At 38.6% G+C, this 24,494-nt stretch overlaps 1 protein-coding gene across 2 annotated transcripts in view; it reads right to left on the bottom strand.

Moving 5' to 3' along the window:
• GPR180 (G protein-coupled receptor 180) overlaps positions 1-21,064 on the bottom strand; it is a 52,676-nt gene extending 31,612 nt beyond the window's left edge. The window contains exons 1-6 of one of the 2 annotated variants that reach the window (XR_673894.4): positions 20,806-21,045; positions 17,325-17,483; positions 10,487-10,687; positions 3,556-3,736; positions 3,369-3,418; positions 1,655-1,812 (exon numbers count right to left, since the gene is read on the bottom strand). Coding sequence is in view for 1 of the 2 variants with exons in the window: in XM_522698.8 (XP_522698.2) it covers positions 1,655-1,812; positions 3,369-3,418; positions 3,556-3,736; positions 10,487-10,687; positions 17,325-17,483; positions 20,806-20,950 (894 nt within the window). In the remaining variant the exon portion in view is untranslated. Of the gene's footprint in view, positions 1-1,654; positions 1,813-3,368; positions 3,419-3,555; positions 3,737-10,486; positions 10,688-17,324; positions 17,484-20,805 lie in introns of both variants that reach the window. The other variant, XM_522698.8, reaches the window with a different exon arrangement.
• Positions 21,065-24,494: the final 3,430 nt, after the last annotated feature.

Raw genomic sequence — 24,494 nt, 5'->3', positions numbered from 1 at the left:
ACATATTCAAACTTCCCTGTTTTCATATACATATGCTAATATGTGATCTGTATAAAATACGTATGTATTTGTATAGTCTCTGACTGCCTGTCTGATCTGCCTTGTCTGGCTTGTTGAAGATCAGAGCTATATTTAATGTATTCTTCATAAATGTTCATATAAACTCTAGTGTAATATTATCTCAGTTCTCAATTCATATTTGTCTATGACAATAAATTAAAATTACAATGAAATAATAAAAATGAAATTTTTAAAAAGAAATAGGCCGGGCGTGGTGGCTCACGCCTGTAATCCTAGCACTTTGGGAGGCCGAGACGGGCGGATCACGAGGTCAGGAGATCGAGACCATCTTGGCTAACACGGTGAAACCCCGTTTCTACTAAAAATACAAAAAATTAGCCGGGCGTGTTGGCGGGCGCCTGTAGTCCCAGCTACTTGGGAGGCTGAGGCAGGAGAATGGCATGAACCTGGGAGGCGGAGCTTGCAGTGAGCCGAGATCGTGCCACTGCACTCCAACCTGGGAGACACAGCGAGACTCCGTCTCAAAAAAAAAAAAAAAAAAAAAAAAAAAAAAAAAAAACAGAAATAAAAAGTGAGAATTTAACCTGACATTGACACTACTCTCCATAAGTCCTGGCTCAAAAACATTAAGTTGGTAGAATCTCAACCTTATTTTAATCAATTCTTCTAATTCAATTATTTCTCATCATCCCCTTTCCTGGCACTACCTCCTTTCTAAATATCACCACCTGTGATATGGTCTCTTTCTCAAATCATTCATGTAAATTCAATACTCCTATTCCACTCAAAACCTACTATATTAAATACTAGGGATAGAAAGATGAATAAAGCACTGACCCCATCCTTCATTAATACATTTTTCAATTTATTTAATGCATGAAACTTACATTATAATGTCCTCTCCAGAGCCTAAGTATATAATTCATTTTCATCTATAGCTAATGCTCATCAAAAACTCAGTACAAATTTTTATCTTTATACCTTTCTTCTTAATTTTTACAAATCCATTGAACATAGGCATATGGGTATCTTAGAATGTCAATACTATTAATATAGAGGAAAAGAAAAAAAAAGGCATGCAGGACCTTTATAAAAGACTAGTTTTGTTTTTACATTTGCTTTCAAAAACAAGATCCCATTCTTTTTTAGTCTATATTTTGCCCTTTAATTAATCTTAGATAATCACCTGAATTCTTTTACGTACAAAGCAGCCAATCCTAAAGATTCTTGACAATGGATAAATCTCAAATTCATGGAATCACTCATTCAGTGTTAAGTACTTACCATGTGCTAGAGAAATATGAAAGAAAGCTATTATTAAGTAGGAAATAAGACTCTAACCTAGTATTAAACATACTGTGCTTAAATAAGCTGATAGGAAGCTCAAATTCAGATAAATTATAATTAAATTCTGCAGTCTACATATAGTAGCATCCAGATAATTAAGATTATTTGATCTAACACTCTTTAAATTCATACTTTAAATGACACAAATTGTAGAAGCTCAGAAATTTCAAGAAAAAAAAATGACACAAATTCCTTATGGGTCCCAGGTTTCAATTCTGAAATGAGGTATGCTCAAGTTTGCATTTCTGAGGATTACTAAGCAGAAACACTGAGTATCAATACTCACCTGTGTCATGACAATGAATACTGCAATGCCAGTGGATGCAGGCGTAGAATCCCACTGGAGAGGTCTGCTTTGAGACTTCTTCATTCTGACTATTGTCCAACCCATGCATAGACTCAAAAGTAAGTATAACATCTGAATTTGGGAAGCGATGTCAAAAACTAATGGGACATGAAAACCAACGTCAACCAAGTTTTCACAATATAAAAAATTTAGTGCTTTTTGCATTAAGATGAGAACATCTTTTTTTTTTTTTTTAAACCACAAAAAGCCATTTTCAAAGAGAAGCTAAGGAAATTCATTAAGAGATATTCGCAGGTAATAATTCTAAAGATTTAAAAATTGCCATAAATTTTGTAATATATTTATAAAAATAGTTAAAACAGCAGCAATACTATTTAAAAATACATATATATGCCCATACCATATGTCCATTAAGTCCAACCTTAACTCTTTTCGTTTCCCATTTTTCTTAGCTTTTCTAACTACATAATCCTGTTCTCTATAACTCACTGCTTATTAAAGCAAATTCTAAATGCGATTTCTGCAATGTGGAGAATACTAGTACCTTCATTTCTGGGTGAATTTTTTTTGATGGCTGAACTATAATGTGAAGAGTATTTTCTAAAACTATTAACAAGAAACAATACAATGAAATGCATAGCTCCCATAAAATCCAAACATTGGCTTTACTTTCAGAATCCTGAAGACAAATGAGAAGCTCCATGCATTAGTGTGATGTGCCACCAGGTGGCCATCACCTACACTGCAGGGGAAGCCTGCTACTTCAAACAGAAAAGATGTATCAAAACCACCTGTATCCAGGTTAACACTACAAGAAAACAACAGAAATCTATAAATGCTTCAAGTTTCATATATATATTTATTTTATGAGGTAGCATTTAATGATTTTTAAGAAAACTTATCACTTTTCTTCACAGCGTATTTTGATGTGAGTTTTAGGCTTTGGGTCAGAAATAGAAAAGAGTCAGTTATAACAGAGAGTGGAATTATAATAGGAAGAAAACCTTCAGCTTTGAGGTAAGAAAATTTAGGTCTGAGTCTAGTCTCTACCACTCAATAGCTGACTGACATGTGGAAGTATGTTTCACATCACTGAGCCCAGATCCTTTATCTGCAAAATAAGGATATGCAGACCCCTTTTCTATTGAGGATAAGATGAGAGAATGTATATAAATATGCCTAAAAACAATGAAAAGGCAGAGTGTGGAGACTCATGCCTGTAATTCCAGGACTTTGGGAGGCCAGGGTGGGTGGATCCCTTAAGCCCAAGAGTATAAGGCCAGCCTGGGCAACATAGTGAGACCCCATCTACAGAAAAGGAAATTTAAAAATCAGCCAGGCATGATGGTATGTGCCTGTAATCCCAGCTACTGGGAAGGCCTGAGGCAGGAGGATCACCTGAGCCAGGAGTTTGAGGCTGCAGTGAGCCGTGACTGTGCCACTGCACTCCAGCCTGGGCTACAGAGTAAGAACCCTGTCTCAAACAAACAAAAAAACAACGAGGAGCTGTACACATTACCTATTATTAAGAAGAAACTAAGTAAGACATATGGGAACTTAAACTGTAATCCTGTTCTCAGTCAAGCTGATTTCTAAACAATTTTCGACAGAAAATTTATACTATGACAAGAAATAAAAAAAAGCAGATAGCGAGTGTAAAAGCTTTTTAAAAAATGCTCAGAAAGATACTCACATTCTGCCAAACTTCCCATAAATGGTACCCCTATTCCATCTTTGGAGTAACTGAGGAATTGAAGAAGAGTAGTGTAAATTACAAATGTGAAAAAAATTGTTTATAATCAAAGCAAGCATAATTTTGGTGGACTAATTAGGATTAATTAGATGTAATGATGAACACAGTTTTAGTGGTTTTGAGTTACCTGGAGAAATGAATGTAATTAGCTAAAGCTGAACCAGCTTGTAACAGCAATGCAGTTGTCAGAACCTTTAAAATCATGTGCATGGGTCCTCCTTTCTTAATAGCCTGCCACAATGATTGAGCATAAATGCAAGCAATCACAAAGTACACTAGGACTAGGAGGAAAAAGAACTCATGTAACCCTGTGAAGAGAAGAAAGGGAGTTTGCTTCAGTAAAACAAAGCCAGTTATCGTATTGGGCTGCTTTCAAATCTCCCTGTCAATATATTTCTAGAACTTGTTTTTTAACTGGAGTCATAGCATTCACCTTTGTAAGAGAAAAAAAATTATTAAAACTTAAACAATTTTCTACCTTGGGGCAAAATTTTAACTACAAGAAAGCAGATTAAACCAAACTAGTTAAGGTCAATCTGTAAGAAAGCATAATGGTCAGGGGAACCCAAAGACTCATCATAAAATCACAGTTTTGTTTGAAAACAGTAAATGAAAATAATGATTTCAGCATTCAGTTAGATATACATTTTACCCCCAAAGTGAATTTCTTTTGTAAAAAGTTTAGAAATAGATTACCTCAGTCAATAACAGTTTAATATGCCCTGACAATGCATCTCAAAGTGTGTTCTCTTGCCCAGCAGCATCACCAGGGAATTTGTTATAAACGCAAATTCTTGAGTGCCATCCAGTTTTTGATCTATTGAATCAGAAACTCTGAGTAGAGCCCAGTAATCTGTGCTTTAGTAAGCCCTAAGCATGATTCTGATATAGCTAACACGTGAGGACCACAGCTCTGGAATGTCCCAATACCTTGAATTTCCATTTGGACAAACCTTCAAAATATCTGTCATGTCCAGAGATATCTTCTGAGATAAACTGTCTGCAGCTCTTGCCAAAAAAAAAAAAAAAAAAAAATCCTGTGGTGATCATGGGACTCCATGCCAGGATTGGCTGAAAATTGTCTAACACCTAATCAAATGGCTACCAATGCAAGGGGCCAACAACGTAACAATTCTGAAAGCTAAGTTAGGCTAATCATCTTCTCTTAGTAGATCAAACTATAAAGCAGAAAGGAAAGAGGCCATAGAAATTGAAGTTGAAAGGAGCTGATGTTGGGACAGGCCAGACGAATCAAACTGAGCCATGATAAAAACCAAAGTTTTGAGGGAGTAGAAATTACAAGTGAGGAAAGACAGATGGCTGGCAAAGAACAAAGAATGTGCAGACTTTGTATTAAAAATGGAACCAGTCATTAGAGCAGCCTCTAGTGCCTACTAGCATCCTTTTAGTACAGTCTTCATGTAACCTTATTATAAATGTCACTTTTTCTGTGTTCACGTGCAATCTTTTGACTGAGTCTCCATTTTTCAGAAATTTCAGAAAATTTTTATAATAAAGCAGCAGGCTAGCTTTCAGTTTAACAGCTAACATTTACTTGCTTACATGTCAAGACAGTCCCTAATATTAAGGCTTTTACATTCTATCTAACACCAGACTGCTCTAACAGTGGTGTGAATAGAGCTGTCTTAATTGAGTCTATGGATGAACTTTCATTCCAATAGCGAACACCAAGCCTGCTCTAGTTTCCCATTTGGGTAAACTCCAATTAACAGTCAGAGAAGAAAATATTTCTATTATGTGGAAAATAATTTTGTAAAAGCAATCAGAAGACACAAATTATAAGAATCAATAAATAGCTCAATCAGGCTTTTGGCCTCGTTAGGGAGAAAAAAGCAGCAAAAAGTATTTCTGCCACTGGGTGTCTCTCCTGCTCTATGAATATAAATGTGGACAGTTAACTTTTCTAGTGCAGGTGAAAAAGCATGTTTAGACTTCAGGAAGGGAAAAGAAAGAACATATTTTCTTCTTAAACACCTTACATAGAAAAGCATTCCAGCCTTAGAAATCATGGCAACATAATCCTGGGATTATTATAGTACTGGAACAAGTCAGAAAATAAAAATGCTAAATATATTATAACAACTGTGGGTCAGTAAAGTTCCTTATGCTATCCTGTGTTTTGAATCTTAGTTTTTATCTTTCCTTCTTAGTATTAAAAAATTAAACATGGCATTCAATTTAAAGTTTTATTTATTTATAATATTTTACAGAATATCTTTAAAGTTTCTGACTTATAGGATAAAGTTTCTGACTCCATTAAGTTACAACTCTACCATGAAAAGAAAATCCTCAGGCTATTTACTGAGGAATCAGAATAATATAGAAGGAAGGGACTCTGGAAAATAAGATATATGTCACCAGCAAAAAATGTTTTAGGATTATTCAAAGTTAATAATCTTCCAGAAAAAGCTAACATTATAACGAACACAAAAATTATTTCATTGACATAACATATTAAATAAATTGAACTGGGTCTGTCCCACACTTTATTCACTGAATTTTAGATGATTCTTCCCTTGAACCTGTACATAAAATGCTTAAAAGATAAAATGCTAGCTCTGCACTCAGTGTTCTTTTAAACAAATCATCTCTTTAAAAAAGTCTGTTTTTTTCCTCTCTTCAGCTACCAATTTTTTGTTTTGCCACAAGCAAAAATTGTTTGTTCACTTTGAAATTAAACTCAATTTGTGTTCACTTTGTTTGTTCACTTTGAAATTAAAATCTAATTTTAAAACAGGTGGATACTAATTGTTAAATCTTATTATACTTAAGACTTAATAATACACATGAAAAAAGTATACACTGAAGAAGAAAAATACTCTTAATGAGCATACAACAGGTGGTGAACACTTGTAAGGAAATGCGTAAGGTTTAAGGCAAGCTTAAAGGAAGCAGCATTGGCAAAATAAAGTAGCAAGAAAACTTAGAGGCCAGCTTCAATAAATTTAGCCCCAGCTAAATGATGGTAAATGAGAAAGGAAAGGGTCCTTGGGTTCTGGGGCAGCACCTGGAACAGACATTCCCGCCTCCCCATGATCCTTGTCTCATAGCCCCAGTGGTCTCCCACACTCAAGTGTCTCAAGATATATCCTGATTAGTCTAAACCAATCAGAACTCCCCATACTCTTACCAGTAGGAGGTAAACCTAACCCTTTTGACATATTTGTCTACTTTTATCTTCTTTCTTTCATGTCCACTTACATTTCTCTTATGATGCTATGACCCAGTTCTGAAAAAGGAAATGTGATAGGAAGCTTCTGGGAAAGACTTCCTTCCTCCTAAAAAGTGATACTGAATATTGCAATCATCTAGACATGACGCTCAGAACTGCCACAGCTAACTTTGAACTTGAGGCAGCTAGCTTAAGAACAACACTGATAGTCTGAGGATAGCAGGGTAGAGAGATGCTAAATAAACCACCCTGGAGAAGCCGCAAAACTTCTTGTTATGTAAGATAATTCATTTCATTACAGTCTACACCACTTGCATTAGGGTTTTCTGTTACTTTAAGCCAAAAACATTCCAACATGTTACCAGCAACACATTACTGAAGCTAAATGGAAGATCCAACCCATTGTCTTTTGGGACATGGAGGAAAAAAGGGATAACACTAAAGAATGAACATAGCTGCTAGAATTTTAAAAACAGTGAGATGGCAGATGTGGCAGAGCCTGTAGTATTATTCCAGTGAAAACCAGTCTATATGCGCCTTTAGGTAATAACACTCTCAGGATTCTGGGTACTTCTTGGTCTCTAATTAGAGTACAAATATAGTTAACAAGGATTCTAATCTTTTAAAGAAGCAGTTTTATTTCATTGTACCTTAAAATATTATAATCCTATTTAGTACTTTGTCAATCGGCATCACACTTGCCTTACTTTGTTTAATCTAGACCAACTCTGTAAAATAGAGGATTAACCAAAGTCTGGTAGATATAAAATACATAATTGGTTTGAAAGAAAACAAATTATGAAATTTAACCAGAATAACCTGTAACATTAATTGCAACTATCTGCACCAGGTTACTCTAATTCAAACCTCTGAGACATGTGGTAATAGTCAATTTTCTGTAAAAAGCATAGCAAATCAATTTTTCCTACTTATAGCAGATAATTAGACAAACTAGCAGAAGTTTCTAAAATGAATTGAACATTTTCCCTGTAAACAAATTCCATACCTGAGGCTATAAAGTAGGAAGAATCCCTCTTAAGGCTGTATTTTAAAACACATTACTAAAACAAGGTGAAAGATGGACTTTTAGATCAGCGGTTCTGTACGTAAGAATCAACTTTAGAGCTTTAACTGGCTTCCACTCCAAACCAAATCTATCTGAGTCTCTGGGTGTGAATATCTGAATTTTTGTTTTAACCCTCATAACCTTAAACCAGATGCATACAGTGATGGGTTAAGAACCACTCATTGATACTTCAATGTAGAGTTATTCACAAAAGCTTTCAAGCATTTTAATCAATAAAATGATGTGATGTTTAGAGGAAGCCACATAACAAGGCTGGACGCTTTTGGGTACTTCTGGCACTTTCTAATGATTAATCCCCGAAGGTAAGCCTTGCATAGAATGTCATGCTTAATGAAAATACATACGATTATAGTGAGGTTTTGCCCCTTGTTTAAATATTGTTGCTGACATACTCAATGTAACTTCCCCATTGTAGTATAAGAAAGACAGCTTTTAGACACAAGAGTAAGCATAAAATCAAAATCAGTCACAAAAATCAGGAAAAGGTAGGTCAGAAGGAGACAAAACTAAGAACTGAATCATAACGGTTAGTATGCATCATAAAGAAAAGCTAGCCACAACTCAAGATGTTGAGGAAAACACTGGAAGACATAGGCAAGGTTCAGGACAAGGCAAGGTATGACTGGGATTCAGTGGTCCAAGCATGGCACAGGGCACAAATGTGATCACTTTATAGCCTGGGATAAAAGTTTACATGCCAAATTGGTGATGAAGAAAAAGACCAAGAATGGAAGCCTGGATAAGGAGGCAAGTAAAAGCATATCAGGATCCAGAAAAGTCTCATGGATCCACTCAATACATAAAACCACCTTTTGAGCCAAAGGACTACAGCCTGGAAGGCAGGAGAGGAAGTGCTAATTGATCTGTACTCCACTAGAGGCAGCAGGGTTTGCACATGCAACAACTGCAGCAGAACATTACTTCCTAGTGAGCCTTGACCAGTCCTAAAAATAAGTGTCATATGAAATAATGAAGTCTTACAGTTAAAAAGGACCTGAAGGCTGTGTGCGGTGGCTCACGCCTGTAATCCCAGCACTTTGGGAGACCAAGGCAGGCAGATCACCTGAGGTCAGGAGTTCTGGCCAACATGGTGGAACCTCGTCTCTACTAAAAATACAAAAATTAGCCAGGTGTAGTGGTGGGCGCCTGTAGTCCCAGCTACTCAGGAGGCTGAGGCGGGAGAATTGCTTGAACCCGGGAGGCAGAGGTTGCGGTGGGCCGAGACTGCACCATTGCACTCCAGGCTGGGCGACAGGGCAAGCCTCCGTCTCAAAAAATAAAATTAAAAAAAAAAAAAAAAAAAAAGCACCTGAGGAGCAATTTAGTCCAACCATCCATTCAATGCTCTTAGTAGACCTGGGTTCCATCAATGCCTTTCCAAAATACAGAAAAAAGTTGGCATCTTTAAAAAGATTAAGGAAATGAAAGGACTAAATTGACTTCCAATAATGATCTATACTAGTCGAAAGTATCATTAATGAAATTTAACCTTTACATTCATCTGCATTCAGAAACAATTTGAGTAGCTTACACTATTTCATTTCTTTCACAGAAAGAACTTCAAATTAACCACTTTAAAACATTTAGGGCCAAGTGCAGCGGCTCACGCCTGTAATCCCAACACCTTAGGAGGCCAAGGTGGGAGGATTGCTTGAACCCAGTAGTTTGAGACAACCTGGGCAACATAGCGAGACCCCGTCTCTAAAAAATAAAAATAAAAAAAATTAGCACACCATTCTGTCACTAGATATATGTTTTTTCCAAACAAAGGATATTTTAAAAAAGTTTATCCCTTAAAACATTATTTGTGACCTACTGTCACAATTCTCAAGTTGCTTTTTTAGCTGTGACAAATTTATACTTTGAACTAAACAATCAGTTTAAGCTAATGTGGCCTCACTCCTGCCTCACCTCCACCCACCCCACTCTATGGCCAATGGGATACAATGGAATTAAATTTTTCTCTTAAGCAGATTGACTCTTTCAAACAGCCAATGAACTCATGAAGAGGTAAACCCTTAATGCTTTTCTTTGACAGATGGCCTACAAATCCTTACTCCAATATGTTAATTTACAAATCAGTTATACTTCATAGCATGTTCATCATGATCATAAGAAGTCATTCATTTCTGCTGGGGGTGGAATCTTACCTCAGTAGGACAGAACATAGTTACCTAACATTTTGATGAAATATTTCATATGAGTACATCTGATTCTGAGAAGTATTATGGACTCTGATCATCCCTAAATTGTTGTAAGCTTCAATGAAGGCAATCCCTAAATCTGTTCAAACAAGCTAGTACAGAGTTACCCATACAAAGTAGCTGAGTTTCTAATCTCATTTAATCATTAACAATTTAAATTGTTTAATTTGTTACCATTTTTCTGTTTATAAAAATAATGCAAGGTTATCATAAAAACAAAAATGTTTAGAATGTATAAACTATAAACTACACAAGTTGTTTCCTGTCTGGAGCCAAAACAAACAAGCAAACAAACAAAACTATACAATTCTACCAACCCAGAGTATCAAAATAATCTATTAATATTTTTGTGCTTCTGTTTTATTCTTTGCAGGTTTTAATACACTCAAGTAATACTCTGCTTTTAAAAATTAATATGATGGCTATCAAAATGCTATAAGAAGATTAATTTAACCATTTCTCTAGTTTTGGAAACACAGGTTGCTTTCATTTTTGATTTTAAAAATACAACATGAATATATTTGTACATAAATCTTTTCCTGAATTTAGGATATATTCAAATACATATTCTTACCAGATTCTCCAGCACTAAAATGATCAAATGGATTCCCTTCGGCATCTGGGTTTAGTAACACCATTTCAAATGGGATATCTTCCACCTGAGAATTCTCCTTGTCATCTTGGCATGTATACTTGTCTGCATAAAACACATGCCACGTTTGTGGAGACGGAATCTGGGACACTGTCAGATTATGTTCGGTCTGGTTCATGGTCACTTTAAAGAGAAAGAAAACACCTTTTGTAACAAAACTCTCAAATGTGTTTCACTGTTTTAGTCATATAATCAATTTGAGGTTAGGACAATCTTTTAATTTTTATTGTCTCAGAAATCCAAGACCTTGTGTAGTATTTGGAATAAGTCTTATAAACCAGATATTTATAGAATAAATCAGAATTTATCTGCAAAGGAGATAAAAATGATGTTTTTAACCAAGGAATCACTATAAAAGTATGACTATAAAACACCACAAGTAGAATGGCTTCACTGAAACTCTGAATTTTTTTTTTTTCTTCTTGGTTTTCACATTCGTATTGGGAGCGATGGGAGGGGCCTCCTCTGTCAGTGGAGGTGCTCAGTTTCTTCAGCCACTCCAAGCTGGAGCTCTGGGGATCCTGGGGGTGGCCGGGCACATTGGTCATGTTCCCATCATTGCGGACGGGCACTGGGTAGTTGTAGGGCATGGTCTCGTTGATCATGATGAAGTACTTGGTGTAGGGGCTGAGTGGGGGCAGAATTACAGCTAGGCTCCCAATGATGAAGGACACGACCAGCACTGGCTCCCTGGCCCAGGCATTCTTGAGGAAAGTGCCGAGTCTCGCCACCATCTTGGTCTCGGCGGCTGAAACTTTGAATTTTGATTTTCGATATTTTCAGTTTCCGGGTTGGTTAATGACATTCAAAAAAATTATTGTGGTAAAACATACACAATGCTAAATGTATCATTTTAACCATTTTTAAGTGTACAGTCTATGGCATTAAGCACATCTACAATGCTGTGCAACAATCACAGTGACATTTTTGAAGATTACTCGAGTTAAATTTAAAATGGAGCATTCAACTTACAAAATCATTATATCTAAAAACTATGTATTTTCAAAAGATTTTCCAAAATCTTTTTCTGATTGGTTGTTCTTTAAAGGTGTACAAAAAGCAGAAAAAATAGAAATTACAGGAATGTAGAAGTTATTATACTGGATCAGGTCCACATGAAGTAGTATGATACAGTCAGGGGTGGGGGGTGTGTGGCATCATTCAGATGTATGTTTGAATCCTGGCTTCAATACTTACCTGTTGTGTGACCTTGGGTAAGTTACATAAGCAATGACACTCACTTTCTTCATCTGTAAAATGAAGATACTACCTACAGCAAAGGGCTGATATAAGCACTAAGTTATTTGAGTCACCTAGCATGGTAACTGTCACAGAGTAGTTGCTAAATGTCAATTCTGCTTTTCCTTTCTTTAAAACAAGGTAGTTATATTAGTAAGTGGTTCTCAATCCAGGGTAATCTCCTTTCCTCCAGGGCATCTGAAAATGTGAGGGGATAGTTTTTTTGTCACAATAGCTGGTTAGATACTTGGAGGGGGGCTGTGTTGAACCTCATGCAAAGAATTATTCCCCCTAAAATGCCAACGGCACTCCCTTCTGAGAAACACAAAATGATGTCTAAGATTCCTTCTGGACCTAAAACTATTAGGTTGGTGCAAAAGTAATTGCGGTTTCTGAATCTGACCTGACCTAAGAGGCACTGACTAACACTAACACGAAGCTGCCTAGGAGAGGAGTGTCTCAAGTTCTGGGTGTAACAAAAAGAGTAGAGTTAGAAGAGCGAGTCTTGGCCTTGTGACCCAGCAAATAAATTTACAAACTCTCTAAATTTGTTTCTTCAATAGTCAAATAAAGATACCTGCCCTGCTAGCGCAGAGTTCTTGTGAGGGGCAAATGAAAAGTATATGGAAAGAGCATAATTCTACACAAAGTATTTTTAAAACAGTATTATGATGGACCCAATTCCCAACTCTAGATTGCCCCCACAACATGTCAATATTTAAGGACAAATTAGTCTTAATCTTTTTCTCAATTGTAGAAAAAACATTTTTAATAAATAAAAGACATTTCTTGAGGTAACTAGAAATGTATGTATGGAATAGATTTCAGAGGACATTATAGAATTACTCATTTTCTTAGGTGTATGATAGTTAAACAGATGAATTTCTTTACTCTTAGAAGATGTATGCTTAGGTATGGTGGGGCAAACTGTGATACCTGCTGCTTATTTTCACATGGTTCAATTAAAACAAAAATCACAAACATATAGACATAAAGCAAATTTAACAAAATATTAACAATTATTGAGTCTAAGCAGAGGATATATGGATGCTGGTTGTACTATAATTTCAACCTTTCTGTATGTTGGGAAATTTTCCTAGTGGAAAGTTGGAAAAATGTTATTTATAGGTTGTCTTTAGGAATGAGATACAGATGTAGTCAGGATTTGAATTTTGAGGACTTGGACTGTACAACTGGGAATTTCGTTCATTGGTGGTTAAATTGAACAAGAGGATCTGATTACCACCACCATGGCATTGCTTTTTGGCTACTATAAGTTAGCTGACATTTAAACTACCTTTAAAAAAAAAAACACACACACACATACAGTTTCTGGAAAAATGTAGCAAAGACTCTAGTTTCTGTTAAATATTGGAAGACTTTTAATAAGAATTTAATATATGATCAATAAATGATTCACAAATAAGACTGTTTAAATGTGCAATTTGCAATTATATAATCCGGACCTCATTATATAAAGGCTCTGCTGTGTTGCCATTTTTATCATTTGCCCTTTTTCTCTTAGATAAAATATTAAAAAAACCACACTTTTACCAATATATTTTTGATGTTTCATTTTAAATTATGTGGATTTACTTCAAACAGAAATAAAAGTATGCTTCATAAAGTGATACCGGCCTTTAGTTTTTGTCTTGCTGTCTTTTCGGCAAGACTGGGAAACAAGCCTCTTGACAAAACTGTGTGTTCATTGTTTCTGAGACAAAAGACTACAACACAGCATGCATATTCTATGCTGGTGTAATTAGTACCTCAAATATTAACAAAACTTGAACTGCTGAGAATGGTGTTGAATAGCTAATTATCCAATCATATTATAAAAGGAATTGAATACTGTTAACCAAAACACACAATAAAATACTAACACCTTTAAATGATTTATAAAATATACCAAACTACAAAAGGAATCATATGCATAACATGTAAAAAGACAACACTGAAATGTTTTATATACAATATTACATTTAGCTCTTGTAATCTGATAGAAAATTCCTCCGAATCTCCTCGTTAAGTTTTAGATAGAAATACATAAACTCATCATTTTCAGTGCTTTCAAATGTCTTGTTTGCTTGCTTTAAAAATCTACAAAATAGTTTTTAGTATTTTTTAAATCAGATTTTTATGACAGAACAAAGAGATGACTGAAAAATAATTTTTCAAACATTAATTTGGGAGAGTCAAGCAACATTCAACACTAAGATTTTTCTAATCTGCTAGTCTTTTCATAGTACACAGCAGCAGCAAGGTTTTACGCAGGAGCTGGGCAGAGTTACTGAGTTCATTACCAAATAGGTGAAAGGCTGTTAACTCTTAAGTCTCATTAATAGCTAAGAAAAGCACTTGCTATAAGGAACTATTCTTAAATATGTGTTACTATTACATCATGAATTTAAGGATATGCTTTTTGTTTAAATGTACCTAAGCTCCTAAATAACATACCATAAATATGACAATATATAAAAGTTAGAGACTTAAGATTTGGATTTTGTTATTGGAAAAAAAAATTGGTGAAGTACATATATGTAGAAATCAGTATTAAATTTATTTTAAGCCCCAAAATTTGACAAAACAACCTTCATTCCTCTAAAATTCCTGTTACCTGTTATCTTCCATTCCACAATTTCAAAATATACCTCTGCACTTAACAGAACAGGGAAAAGAAAGAGAAACTAGAAAAAGAAACAACATCAGAAGGTTTTGTTAAGTTGTAGTCCTATACATAAGTAACTCCATCCTTAAGAGTTATAACGAGAATGGCAGCATTTTGGAACTATCATGAACCTTAGGGACACCTAGTCCAACTTGCTTGTTGTACAGATAAGTAAAATGAGGTTCAAAGATAACAAGTTCTTGTTATAAATCACTAGCAGTGATACTCAGTTTTGTGGTCTTCCCATTGCACCACACTGTCTCCCTGTATACAGAAGTTCTGGGAATACAGGAATATGACTCATACGAAAATGAGGTTTTTAAGTGTATAAAGTATATAAATACTGACTATGTGATACAAGAGAACAAATCAATATTCCTATAGCTCAAAGCTTTAAACTGCCTAGTAAGTTTTTGTTGGAGATAGAAAAAGTCTTTGAGATGCCAAACACAAAAAGCTAACAACCAGCCAAACAAAAAGCCCTTAAGCATGAAGGTCTACGACTATTCATTCTACAAATACTTAGTAAAAACTTAACTAAGCACCAGGGTATCATCAATTCTCATTCTCATAGTGCCATATAATTAGCATTCATAGTACTTATCAAAATTGCAATTTTACATTTATTCACATTCATCTGATTCATTCTGGTCACCTCCACCAGCCTTAAGGACATTTTGGTCACTGATCTATCAACAGTACCTAGCAGTACATGAAACAGTGGAAGCGCTCAGTGAATGAACACACCAGAAGAGCCCTACTGCTCTCATTGACTGATTTTATAACAAATAAATAAAATGTAAAGTGGTAACTATAGTAAGTGCTATGCAGGAAAGCAAGAGGCTATAAAAACTTAGGTGTTAACTTAATCGACGGAGGAGCCAGAGGGGAGGCTGAAGAGGAAAAAGCCTATGCAAAGGCTCAGAGTAGCACTGAAATAAAATGCAGTGAGTGGGGCAATGCCCTGAGATGAAACGGAGAGGTAAGCAGCAGCCAGTCTACAATGGCTTTGCTGGTCAGGTTAAGGAGGCCCGGTCAGGTTAAGGGAAACCATTTATTTTAAGGGTGTGGTAAGGAAGTGAATGTAACATAACCAAATCTGCTATTTAGAAAGATCTAGTTACAGAAGGGGGACCAGCATGGCTATAAAATAACCAGGTAGGAGACTGTCGAAATAGCAAAGGCAAGATGAATTCAAGAGATATTTAAAAGTAAAACCTCAAGACTTAACTGATGGATGAGGGGGTAGAAAGGTCAAAGAGGGGAGTATTAGAAGACACCTTGGTTTCTCAACTGTTTACTGGATGGATGGTGGTGCCAATTCTTAAAACAGGGGACATCAGAAGAGGACCAGGTCTGGATGGGGAAGATGGTGAGTTCAGTTTAGACGCCAGAGGAATTGGGAACTGAAGGACATGACCTTTTACACATACGTGCAACACTTAGATGAGCAAACTGGCAGAGAAAGGAAGAGACAACCAATCAAGAGAATCTGCATATATTTCCCAGATAAGTTTTGAATTCAGGGTCAAAGTAAATAATTGTATGTAGTTGTCATTCATCTTCAGGATACTATCTTCTCACAATATCATCTCACAAATCTACATTAAAGATCCCCACAATGGGTGGCAAGGACTGGGGACCTCTGCTCTTTTCACTGATCTAGCTAGTTGCCTTATGAGGGAATCAGACAGCTGATAAGATAAAGGCCGGATGTTTAGAAATGAATGCTTCACTAGAATAGGCTAAGAGAAGAGACTACCATGTTCCATATATGGATGAGTCCCTGAATAATAAGAGGAAAAAGAAAAGAATAATTCCCATTTTTCCTCATGGATGCTTCAAATTTCTAATGTCTTCTACACCTAATTAACTTGCGAGGTGCAAAATGGAAACAATGGCACATGTTCTTCATTTCCGTATTTAAAAAAATTTTCACTCACTCTGGATGGCTAGCACCCTAATGCACAGGACAATGTTGATGAGAATGAATGGGATCACGGATTTAAGCCACTAGATTAGGATTTAAAAAGTACAGCCTCTCTAGAGGCAAATCCAGAAGTATACAAATGATGTGGTGGTGGTACATCTCAAAGTGACTTTTTTGAGACAAAGTCTCACTCTGTCGCCCAGGCTGGAGTACAGTGGTATGATCTTGGCTCACTGCAACCTCTGCCTCCCAGGTTCAAGCAATTCTCATGCCTCAGCCTGCCAAGTAGCTGGGATTACAGGCGCATGCCATCACACCTGTCTAATTTTTTTCTGTATTTTTACTAGAGACGGGGTTTCACCATGTTGGCCAGGCTGGTCTCAAACTCCCAACCTCAGGTGATCCATCCACCTTGGCCTTCCCAAGTGCTGAGATTACAGGCGTGAGCCACTGCACCTGGCTATCAAAGTGACATATTTTATCACCATATAACTAAGTCTCATGTTCAAATGACGTGTTGTGAAATAGCATCACTCAAGCTAAATTACCCAATTAACTAAGATAATACATTGGCATTTAGCTCAGTGCTGGCAGATAATTAGCATTCAACAAATGTTACCATTCATTCCATGCTGCCACTGGGTCAAAATATAGTTTCCATATTGGCATAAATTATGCAAACTGTAAAGAGTCAATGAAAGAAAGGACTCCTATATAAATTATCTGGATTTTTTTTTCAAAAACGATGAATGATAAAAAGGGAAAGGCACTGTTAAAACTCAGCTTAAAATGTACTAGACAAAGTGTCATCACAGTGGGATTATGCTGTCAGGAAACATAACATATGTACATATGGTACTATATTTCAACATTAGGAGGAAAAAAACTATATCTAATGATCAAAGTAAAAAGGATATACTCACTTGTCAACTGAGCTTTGGATAATTTTTCACTACAGCTATAACCATGACTGCTTTGCTGTAGCTTTAGCCATTCCTGGGCTTGGAACAGGTAGAGTTTAGCTTCTTTTCCAACAGCTACTGCTATGTTGTTGATTCTGACACACAGAAGAGCATGGTCACCTTGACATTAAAACAAAAATCATCAACTAGTTTGGTCTTACATGAAACTGAGACATGAGGACAACTCAACACCTCTACTTACCAAAATGGAAATTTAAAAAGCACAATTCTTCTTAAATCTCGCTTAACTAGGTAAATCACATCAGAATGAACACAACATTCAGAAGCAAGAGATTATTCAAATGAACGTGTGGTATTTCCTTGAAATTCAGCTGATAACTGATATTTCACTCAACAAACCGCAATATCTGGGGTATTTGAACAATTCACTGTATTAAAATTTTTGCCTCACTTTACAACCACTTCACGTTTTATATTTTATTCATAATCTATAGAAATGTCCCACCAAAGTTTCTGTTTTTTAATATGACATAGGTGTTAATATTTAATTATACTCTTAATATAAAAAATAAACATAGCTAATAGCAGGAAAGTTTAAATGTATGTGTTCTGGGGTAGACATATTATACCTAAAACAAAATTTGGTATCTATGACTTTTACAAAAGAACTTTCAGGGGCTGGGCACAGTGGCCACACCCGTAATCCCAGCACTTTAGGAGGCCAAGGTGGGTGGATTCCCAGCCCAAGAGTTTGCGACCAGCCTGGGAAACAAAGTGAGATCCTGTTGCTATTTAAAAAAAAAAAAAAAATTAGCTGGGCTTGGTGGCTGAGCCTGTAGTCTCAGCTATTCAGAAGGCTGAGATGGGAGGATGGCTTTAGCCTGGGAGTCTGAGGTTGCAGTAAGCTTTGATTACACCACTGCACTCCAGTCTGGGTGACAGAGCAAAACTCTTTTTTTTTTTTTGAGACAGAGTGTTACTCTGTCACTCAGGCTGGAGTGCAGTGGCGCAATCTCGGCTCACTGCAACCTCCACCTCCCAGGTTCAAGCGATTCTCCTGATTCTCCTGCCTCAGCTTCCTGAGTAGGAGTAGCTGGGATTACAGGCATGCGCCACCACACCCAGCATCACCACATCCAGCTAATTTTTGTATTTTTAGTAGAGACAGGGTTTCACCATGTTGGCCAGGTTGGTCTTTTTTTTTTTTTTTTTAATTTATTTTTGAGACATATTCTCGCTCTATTGCCCAGGCTGGAGTGCAATGGCACGATCTCAGCTAACTGCAACCTCCACCTCCCCGGTTCAAGCAATTCTCCTGCCTCACCCTCCCAAAATAGCTGGGATTACAGGCACCTGCCATCATGCCTGGCTAATTTTTGTATTTTTATAGAGACGGGGTTTCACCATGATGGCTAGGCTGGTCTTTAACTCCTGACCTCAGGTGATCCGCCCGCCTCAGCCTCCCAAAGTGCTGGGATTACAGGTGTGAGCCACCACGCCCAGCCGCCAGGTTGGTATTGAACTCCTGACCTCAAGTGATCTGCCCGCCTCTGCCTCCCAAAGCGGTGGGATTACAGGCAGGAGCCACCCACCGAGTCTGGCTTCTTTTTTAAAAAAAAAGAACTTTCAGAATAATATATGTTGTAAGATGAATACAGAATGAACCTGGTTGCACACACCAACTACATTTAAGGCCCAGAACAGAAATGGCAATAAGTTATTGCCTCTAGGGAAAGGGATTCTGGGTGAAAGAGCTAAGACAGGAGACTGTTTTTCATTTTAAGATCTTCTGTTCTCCTGGAAATTTTTTTTCTATGCTTTTGTTACTATAATTACCACTTTGATTAAACATTTTAAATATATTTAAATATACAGTATATATATCAAAGAATGTGCAAGTCTCTTACATAAATTGATTACATATTTTGAAGTCTTAAAAGTGATTCTGAGGCCCAATTGACACTGTAAATTGCATTCCTAGTTACAGTTCATTGTTTCAGTATAGTTTTTGTATTATTATTTTACTGAATTGGGATTCATGAAAATTGGTAATAACTATATGTGATTTTACACATATGAAACAGAATGAACGCACTTGAAACACCTTATCCCCAATCTGTCTTGAGAAATCTGAATTTAGTACATGTTTCTCCTCCACGTTTACCAGATGATCATCAGGAACTATGAGGTCGTCCAAGTCTCTCTGCTGGTCCTAAGTAATAACCCACGTCTTCTATACATCCCACATTTTCCAACACTGTCCACATTGTGCCATTTAAGACAGTGGCTGTCAATACTCAAAGTATGGTTACAGTCCGTTGAATGAGAAACTCAAAATGTGACCAAAAAATAATAAAATTGTTTCTAGTGTTTCTTCTTCATTCACCCAAAATATATTCCACACTGGATTTTGAAAAACTGGGTTACTGAAACTCCTTTTCTTAGCTATCTTAAAAACTTCAAAAAAAAAAAAATCAGGATCCCTTCCCTTTATTCTGTCAATTCTGTAATTTCCCAATACTTTAAATTCCTTTTCTCACCAAAGTAGTTCCGTTTCTATTACCTTCTCCTAACAATATTTTCTAGGCCAATATTCTGATGTTCATCGTTGCATCTTTTAATGCTAAAGACTGTACAAATCAAAGTTCCTAATGCCATCAAGGCAAATAATTATTTGAAATACAGCACTAGTCAAATTAAGAGTACCAAGAAAAACACTTAAATTGTGAGAGTGCAAATGAGACCAAAATTAGAATGAATTGCAAATGCATTTATTGAAGGAATAATTACTGATTTTTGAGGAAGACCAAAAGGTCTGAAATCAAACGCAACTCTGATTTCAGAAGAGCCACACAGAACACAAATTAGGGAGCTTCCAGGATGCTACTTAAATGCATTTTCATCAGCTTAATTCTAGGCCTTACCGCCCATAGTAAATCTACTGCCCTAGTAGCCAAGTAACCAAACTGCTCAATATAACAACTACATTATCAAGTGTTTTACTTGGTTTCCAAAACCACTCTGTTGCAAGTAGGTCTCAGGAAATTGGTCTTTAAAAAAAAAAAAAAAAAGGAAATTTAAGTTCCTAGGGTTAAATTCTCCCGTCACAGTGTGGCCGAGACAGGAAGGAGCAAATATGCTTCTTTGCGGGAAGGATCTGGAAAGATGCGGCCGACCAGTCTTTTGCACATTGGCTTGCAAGGGGAGGGTTGGGGAAATGGAAACCGGCTTCCAGGTGCGGAACACGATCACTAGTGGCGAGAGGCCGCTGCCTGGGGCTGGAAAGCCGCACCAGCCGGGTTGGCAAGGAACGCATCCCACCATTCGCGGCAGCTGTTGCAACGCTGGAGGTCCAGGTGAGGCTGGGGAAGTCGCCGGCCTCGCCCAACGTGGCAGGGAGGGGCCGGGAGGAGCGGCCCGCGGACCCAGCCGGCGGGATGGGCCAGCGCGCCTTCATCCCCCTCCCCGCCCCCAGACCTACCATGGAACTCGAAGTGGCCGATGCGCTGGCCCTGGGCGTCCTGGGCCGCGGTGCTGCTGAAGCTGCCCCGCAGGGTCTTACCCTGGCTGCCCTGCGGCCACCAGCAGCACGTGAGGGCCACAGCCAGCAGCCGCAGCCCCCCCATACCCGTCTCCCGCTCTGCACCGACGCCTCGGCTCCCAGCCGCCGGCGGCTGCCCGCCCCAGGTCGGCAGCTGGGGGAGGCGGGGTCGGCGCCGGAGACCTGCTGCTCTGGAGCCTGAGAGCCAATGAGGCGGGCTCCTCTGCCATAAGCCAAAGACATTCACCAATCAGAGGCCGAAATGGGCGGGACGCGCAGATCCGAGCGTCCCATCAGTCCCCGGCTTTTGACTAGTTCCCGCCTTTTTCTTTAATGAGGAATCAGGAGGATGTTGCTTCAGGTTACGGAAAACTCATCTCCCTCCTCATTGCCTAGCACGTCTTGCTACTGAGCATGCGCGGGCGCGCTGGCACGAGTCCGCGGGGCCTTCGAGGGGCATGTGGGATTCGGAAAAAAATTAAGAAACGCAGGACAGGACTGTTTCTGGCCGAGAGAGTTAAACTCCCTCAAAGAAAAAATCGTGTTCTTATGCAGATTTTCTTCCTTGGCGCCTGTATAACCTACAGGACGTGTCCGATTTAATGTCTCAAAGACACTTAGCTCCGCATGACCACAATTTAACGCGTGCCTTCTCTTGCCATCTCCAGCCGATTTTTCCCTCCTAGGTTCTCTGGCTTCTCGAATTACATTACCCCCGCCCCCGCCCCCGCCCCCGCCCCCGCCCGCAGACCAGACCGCTGGGAATTGTAGGCCCCCCCCAGCCCAATTCAATCAATTCAATTGCAAGTGTGGATTAGCCCTTCTTCTGGTGAGGGTGGGAAGCAGCGGCCACAGTCCTACTCAGTTCATCACTTTGTTGGCCTATGGCAAAGACCGTCTCTACAGTCTTCATTCTAATTGGCTACAATCCATCTCTACCCTACAGCCACAGAAAGCTGTAGGAAACAATTTGCTGCACTTGCCTTCAAAGGTTCTCAATTGCCTTTAGCACACAATCCAAACTCTAGAATATGGCTCTTCAACTCTCAAATGTCTGTTTTTTCTCATCTCCATCCTTACTGCCGTTGGTTTCCTGAACACTCCCAAGTTCTCCCTTCTAGGCCTATATCACTCCCTGATCCCTCTGGCTGGAATACTTCTGCTTATTCCAACACTGGACCTCCTCACCTTCCTTTTCTTCCTTTACTCCTCCTTCCCAAGGCACTTTAAGAAGCCTTTCTCAAACCCCTAAGTCTGTAGTAGATGCCCCTGGAACCAGAATCCCTTACTTCCCTACCAGAGCACTCACGCACTGTACTGTAAGTATCCATTCATGTGTCTGAAATCTCCGCCTCTATTGTCAGCTCCAGCTGGTCAGTGACTATACTTTTTTTTTTTTTTTTTTTTTTGAGACGGAGTTTCACTCTTGTTGCTCAGACTGGAGTGCAATGGCGCGATCTCGGCTCACCTCAACCTCTGCCTCCCGGATTCAAGCGATTATCCCACCTCAGCCTACCGAGAAGCTGGGACTGCAGGCATGCGCCACCATGCCCAGCTAATTTTTTATTTTTAGTAGAGATGGGGTTTCTCCATGTTGATCAGACTGGTCCCAAACTCCCGACCTCAGGTGATCTGCCCGCCTTGGCCTCCCAAAGTGCTGGGATTACAGGCGTAAGCCACCGTGCTGGCTATACCTGTCTTAATGAAAGTGAGGCAGGAGAATAGGGCCTGGAGTCAGGGAACCTAAGGCGTTTTCACACCGACTTTCTAGAACGAAATTTAAAGGAAAACCCTAACTTTCCACCCTAAGTAACAAAAGGAGCAGAGGCTATGCCCTTTGCAAATCCCCACCTTTTCTGTGAGGCAGATAAGAAATTGGCTGTCCCTACCCAGTCAGACTGATTGCCAGCTGAGTCTTCGTTTGCACAGAAGTGCAACTTTGTAACTCTGTAACATTGCTTTTTGCAACCAATCAGATGTTTGCACAGGAGTGTGACCTTTGTAACTCCACTTCAGCCTCTGATTCATTGCTTTCCCCAAGAATCAGACCTATTGGGGGCCACCACTTCATTTATATGAGGTGAGCTCCAGGTGGCCAATGGGAAACTTCTAGGGAGTATTTGGACCCAAGATGATTATGTATCCAGGCCCTTCTGTGCTGTGTAGTTGCATTTTCTTTTTTTGAGACAGAGTATCACTCTGTCACTCAGGCTGGAGTGCAGTGGCACAATCTCGGCTCACTGCAACCTCCACCTCCCAGGTTCAAGTGATTCTCCTGCCTCAGCTTCCAGCTGGAATTACAGGTGCACACCACCACACCTGGCTAATTTTGGATTTTTAGCAGAGACGGGGTTTCACTATGTCGACCAGGCTGGTCTCAAACTCCTGACCTCAAGAGATCCACCCACCTTGGCCTCCCAAAGTGCTGGGATTACAGGTGTGAGCCATCACGCCCGGCCATGTACTTTCATTTTCAATAAATCCCTGCTTTCGTTCTTTCGTTGCTTCATTCTTTTGTTGCTTCATTCTTGCCTTGCTTTGCTGTGCATTTTGTCCAATTCTTTGTTCAAAATGCCAAGAAACTGGACAACTTGCAGTCAAGACCCTCCACTGGTAACAAAAGTAGGAGCTCAAAATTATTTCATGAATAAATGTATATAAATTATTTTCATTTAACAACAAGCTTCTATAACATATAAGCAAGTTCTCATAACAGACCTCATCATTTAGAAAAAAAAAAATCTTGAGGGACCACCTCCTACCATATACACAGCATTTTCAGTATTTCTGGCTGACCAGGAATATGCTGGAAGTATTAATATTTTCGGATTTAAAAAAAAAAACTGCAAGGGTTCTTTATTATGAAAGTAATCCATGTGTCTCAGAAAAAAATTCACAGTCAAAAGTATATAAAGTGGGCTGGGCGCAGTGGCTCACGCCTGTAATCCCAGCACTTTGGGAAGTGAGGTGGGTGGATCACCTGAGGTCAGGAGTTCAAGACCAGCCTGGCCAACATGGTGAAAACTCATCTCTACTAAAAATACAAAAACTAGCCAGGTGTGGTAGCATGCGCCTGTAATCCCAGCTACTTGGAGGCTGAGATGGAAGAATCGCTTGAACCTGGGAGGCAGAGGTTGCAGTGAGCCAAGATTGTGGCACTGCACTCCAGGCTGGGCAACAGAGCGAGACTCTGTCTCAAAAAAACAAAAGTATATAAAGTAAAAATTAAACTCCCCATTTCCTCCTTTCCCTGCCCATATCTCATCCCTAAAGGTAACTTATTTTAAGAGTTTAGGGTGAATCCTTTCAAGCCACAAATACCACAAATATATGTGGTATCACAAATACCACAAATATATGTGGTATTTGTAAACCAAGGACAGGAATAAAACTGGTCCTGAAGAAAAATCATAACACAGGCCTTGAATGTTAGGCCTCTCCTATCTTTTCTTTCTTCTCAATCAACTTTGTTTTTCTCACTGTGAAGACAGGCTTTCTGGCTCCTCACTTTGAAAGAACATGGCCACCAAAAAGTTCCAGCTTTGTAGGACCTCAGAGTTCAAGTAGAGTAACCAGACTATACTAGCACCTTAGTCGAATTCTAAATCCCAAGAAGAGGCTTCAGTTGG

This window comes from Pan troglodytes, chromosome 14, assembly GCF_028858775.2.
Source record: "Pan troglodytes isolate AG18354 chromosome 14, NHGRI_mPanTro3-v2.0_pri, whole genome shotgun sequence".
NCBI lineage: Eukaryota > Metazoa > Chordata > Mammalia > Primates > Hominidae > Pan > Pan troglodytes.
The sequence above is the reverse complement of the archived record's forward strand: the minus strand, read 5'-3'. Positions and strand labels throughout refer to the sequence as shown.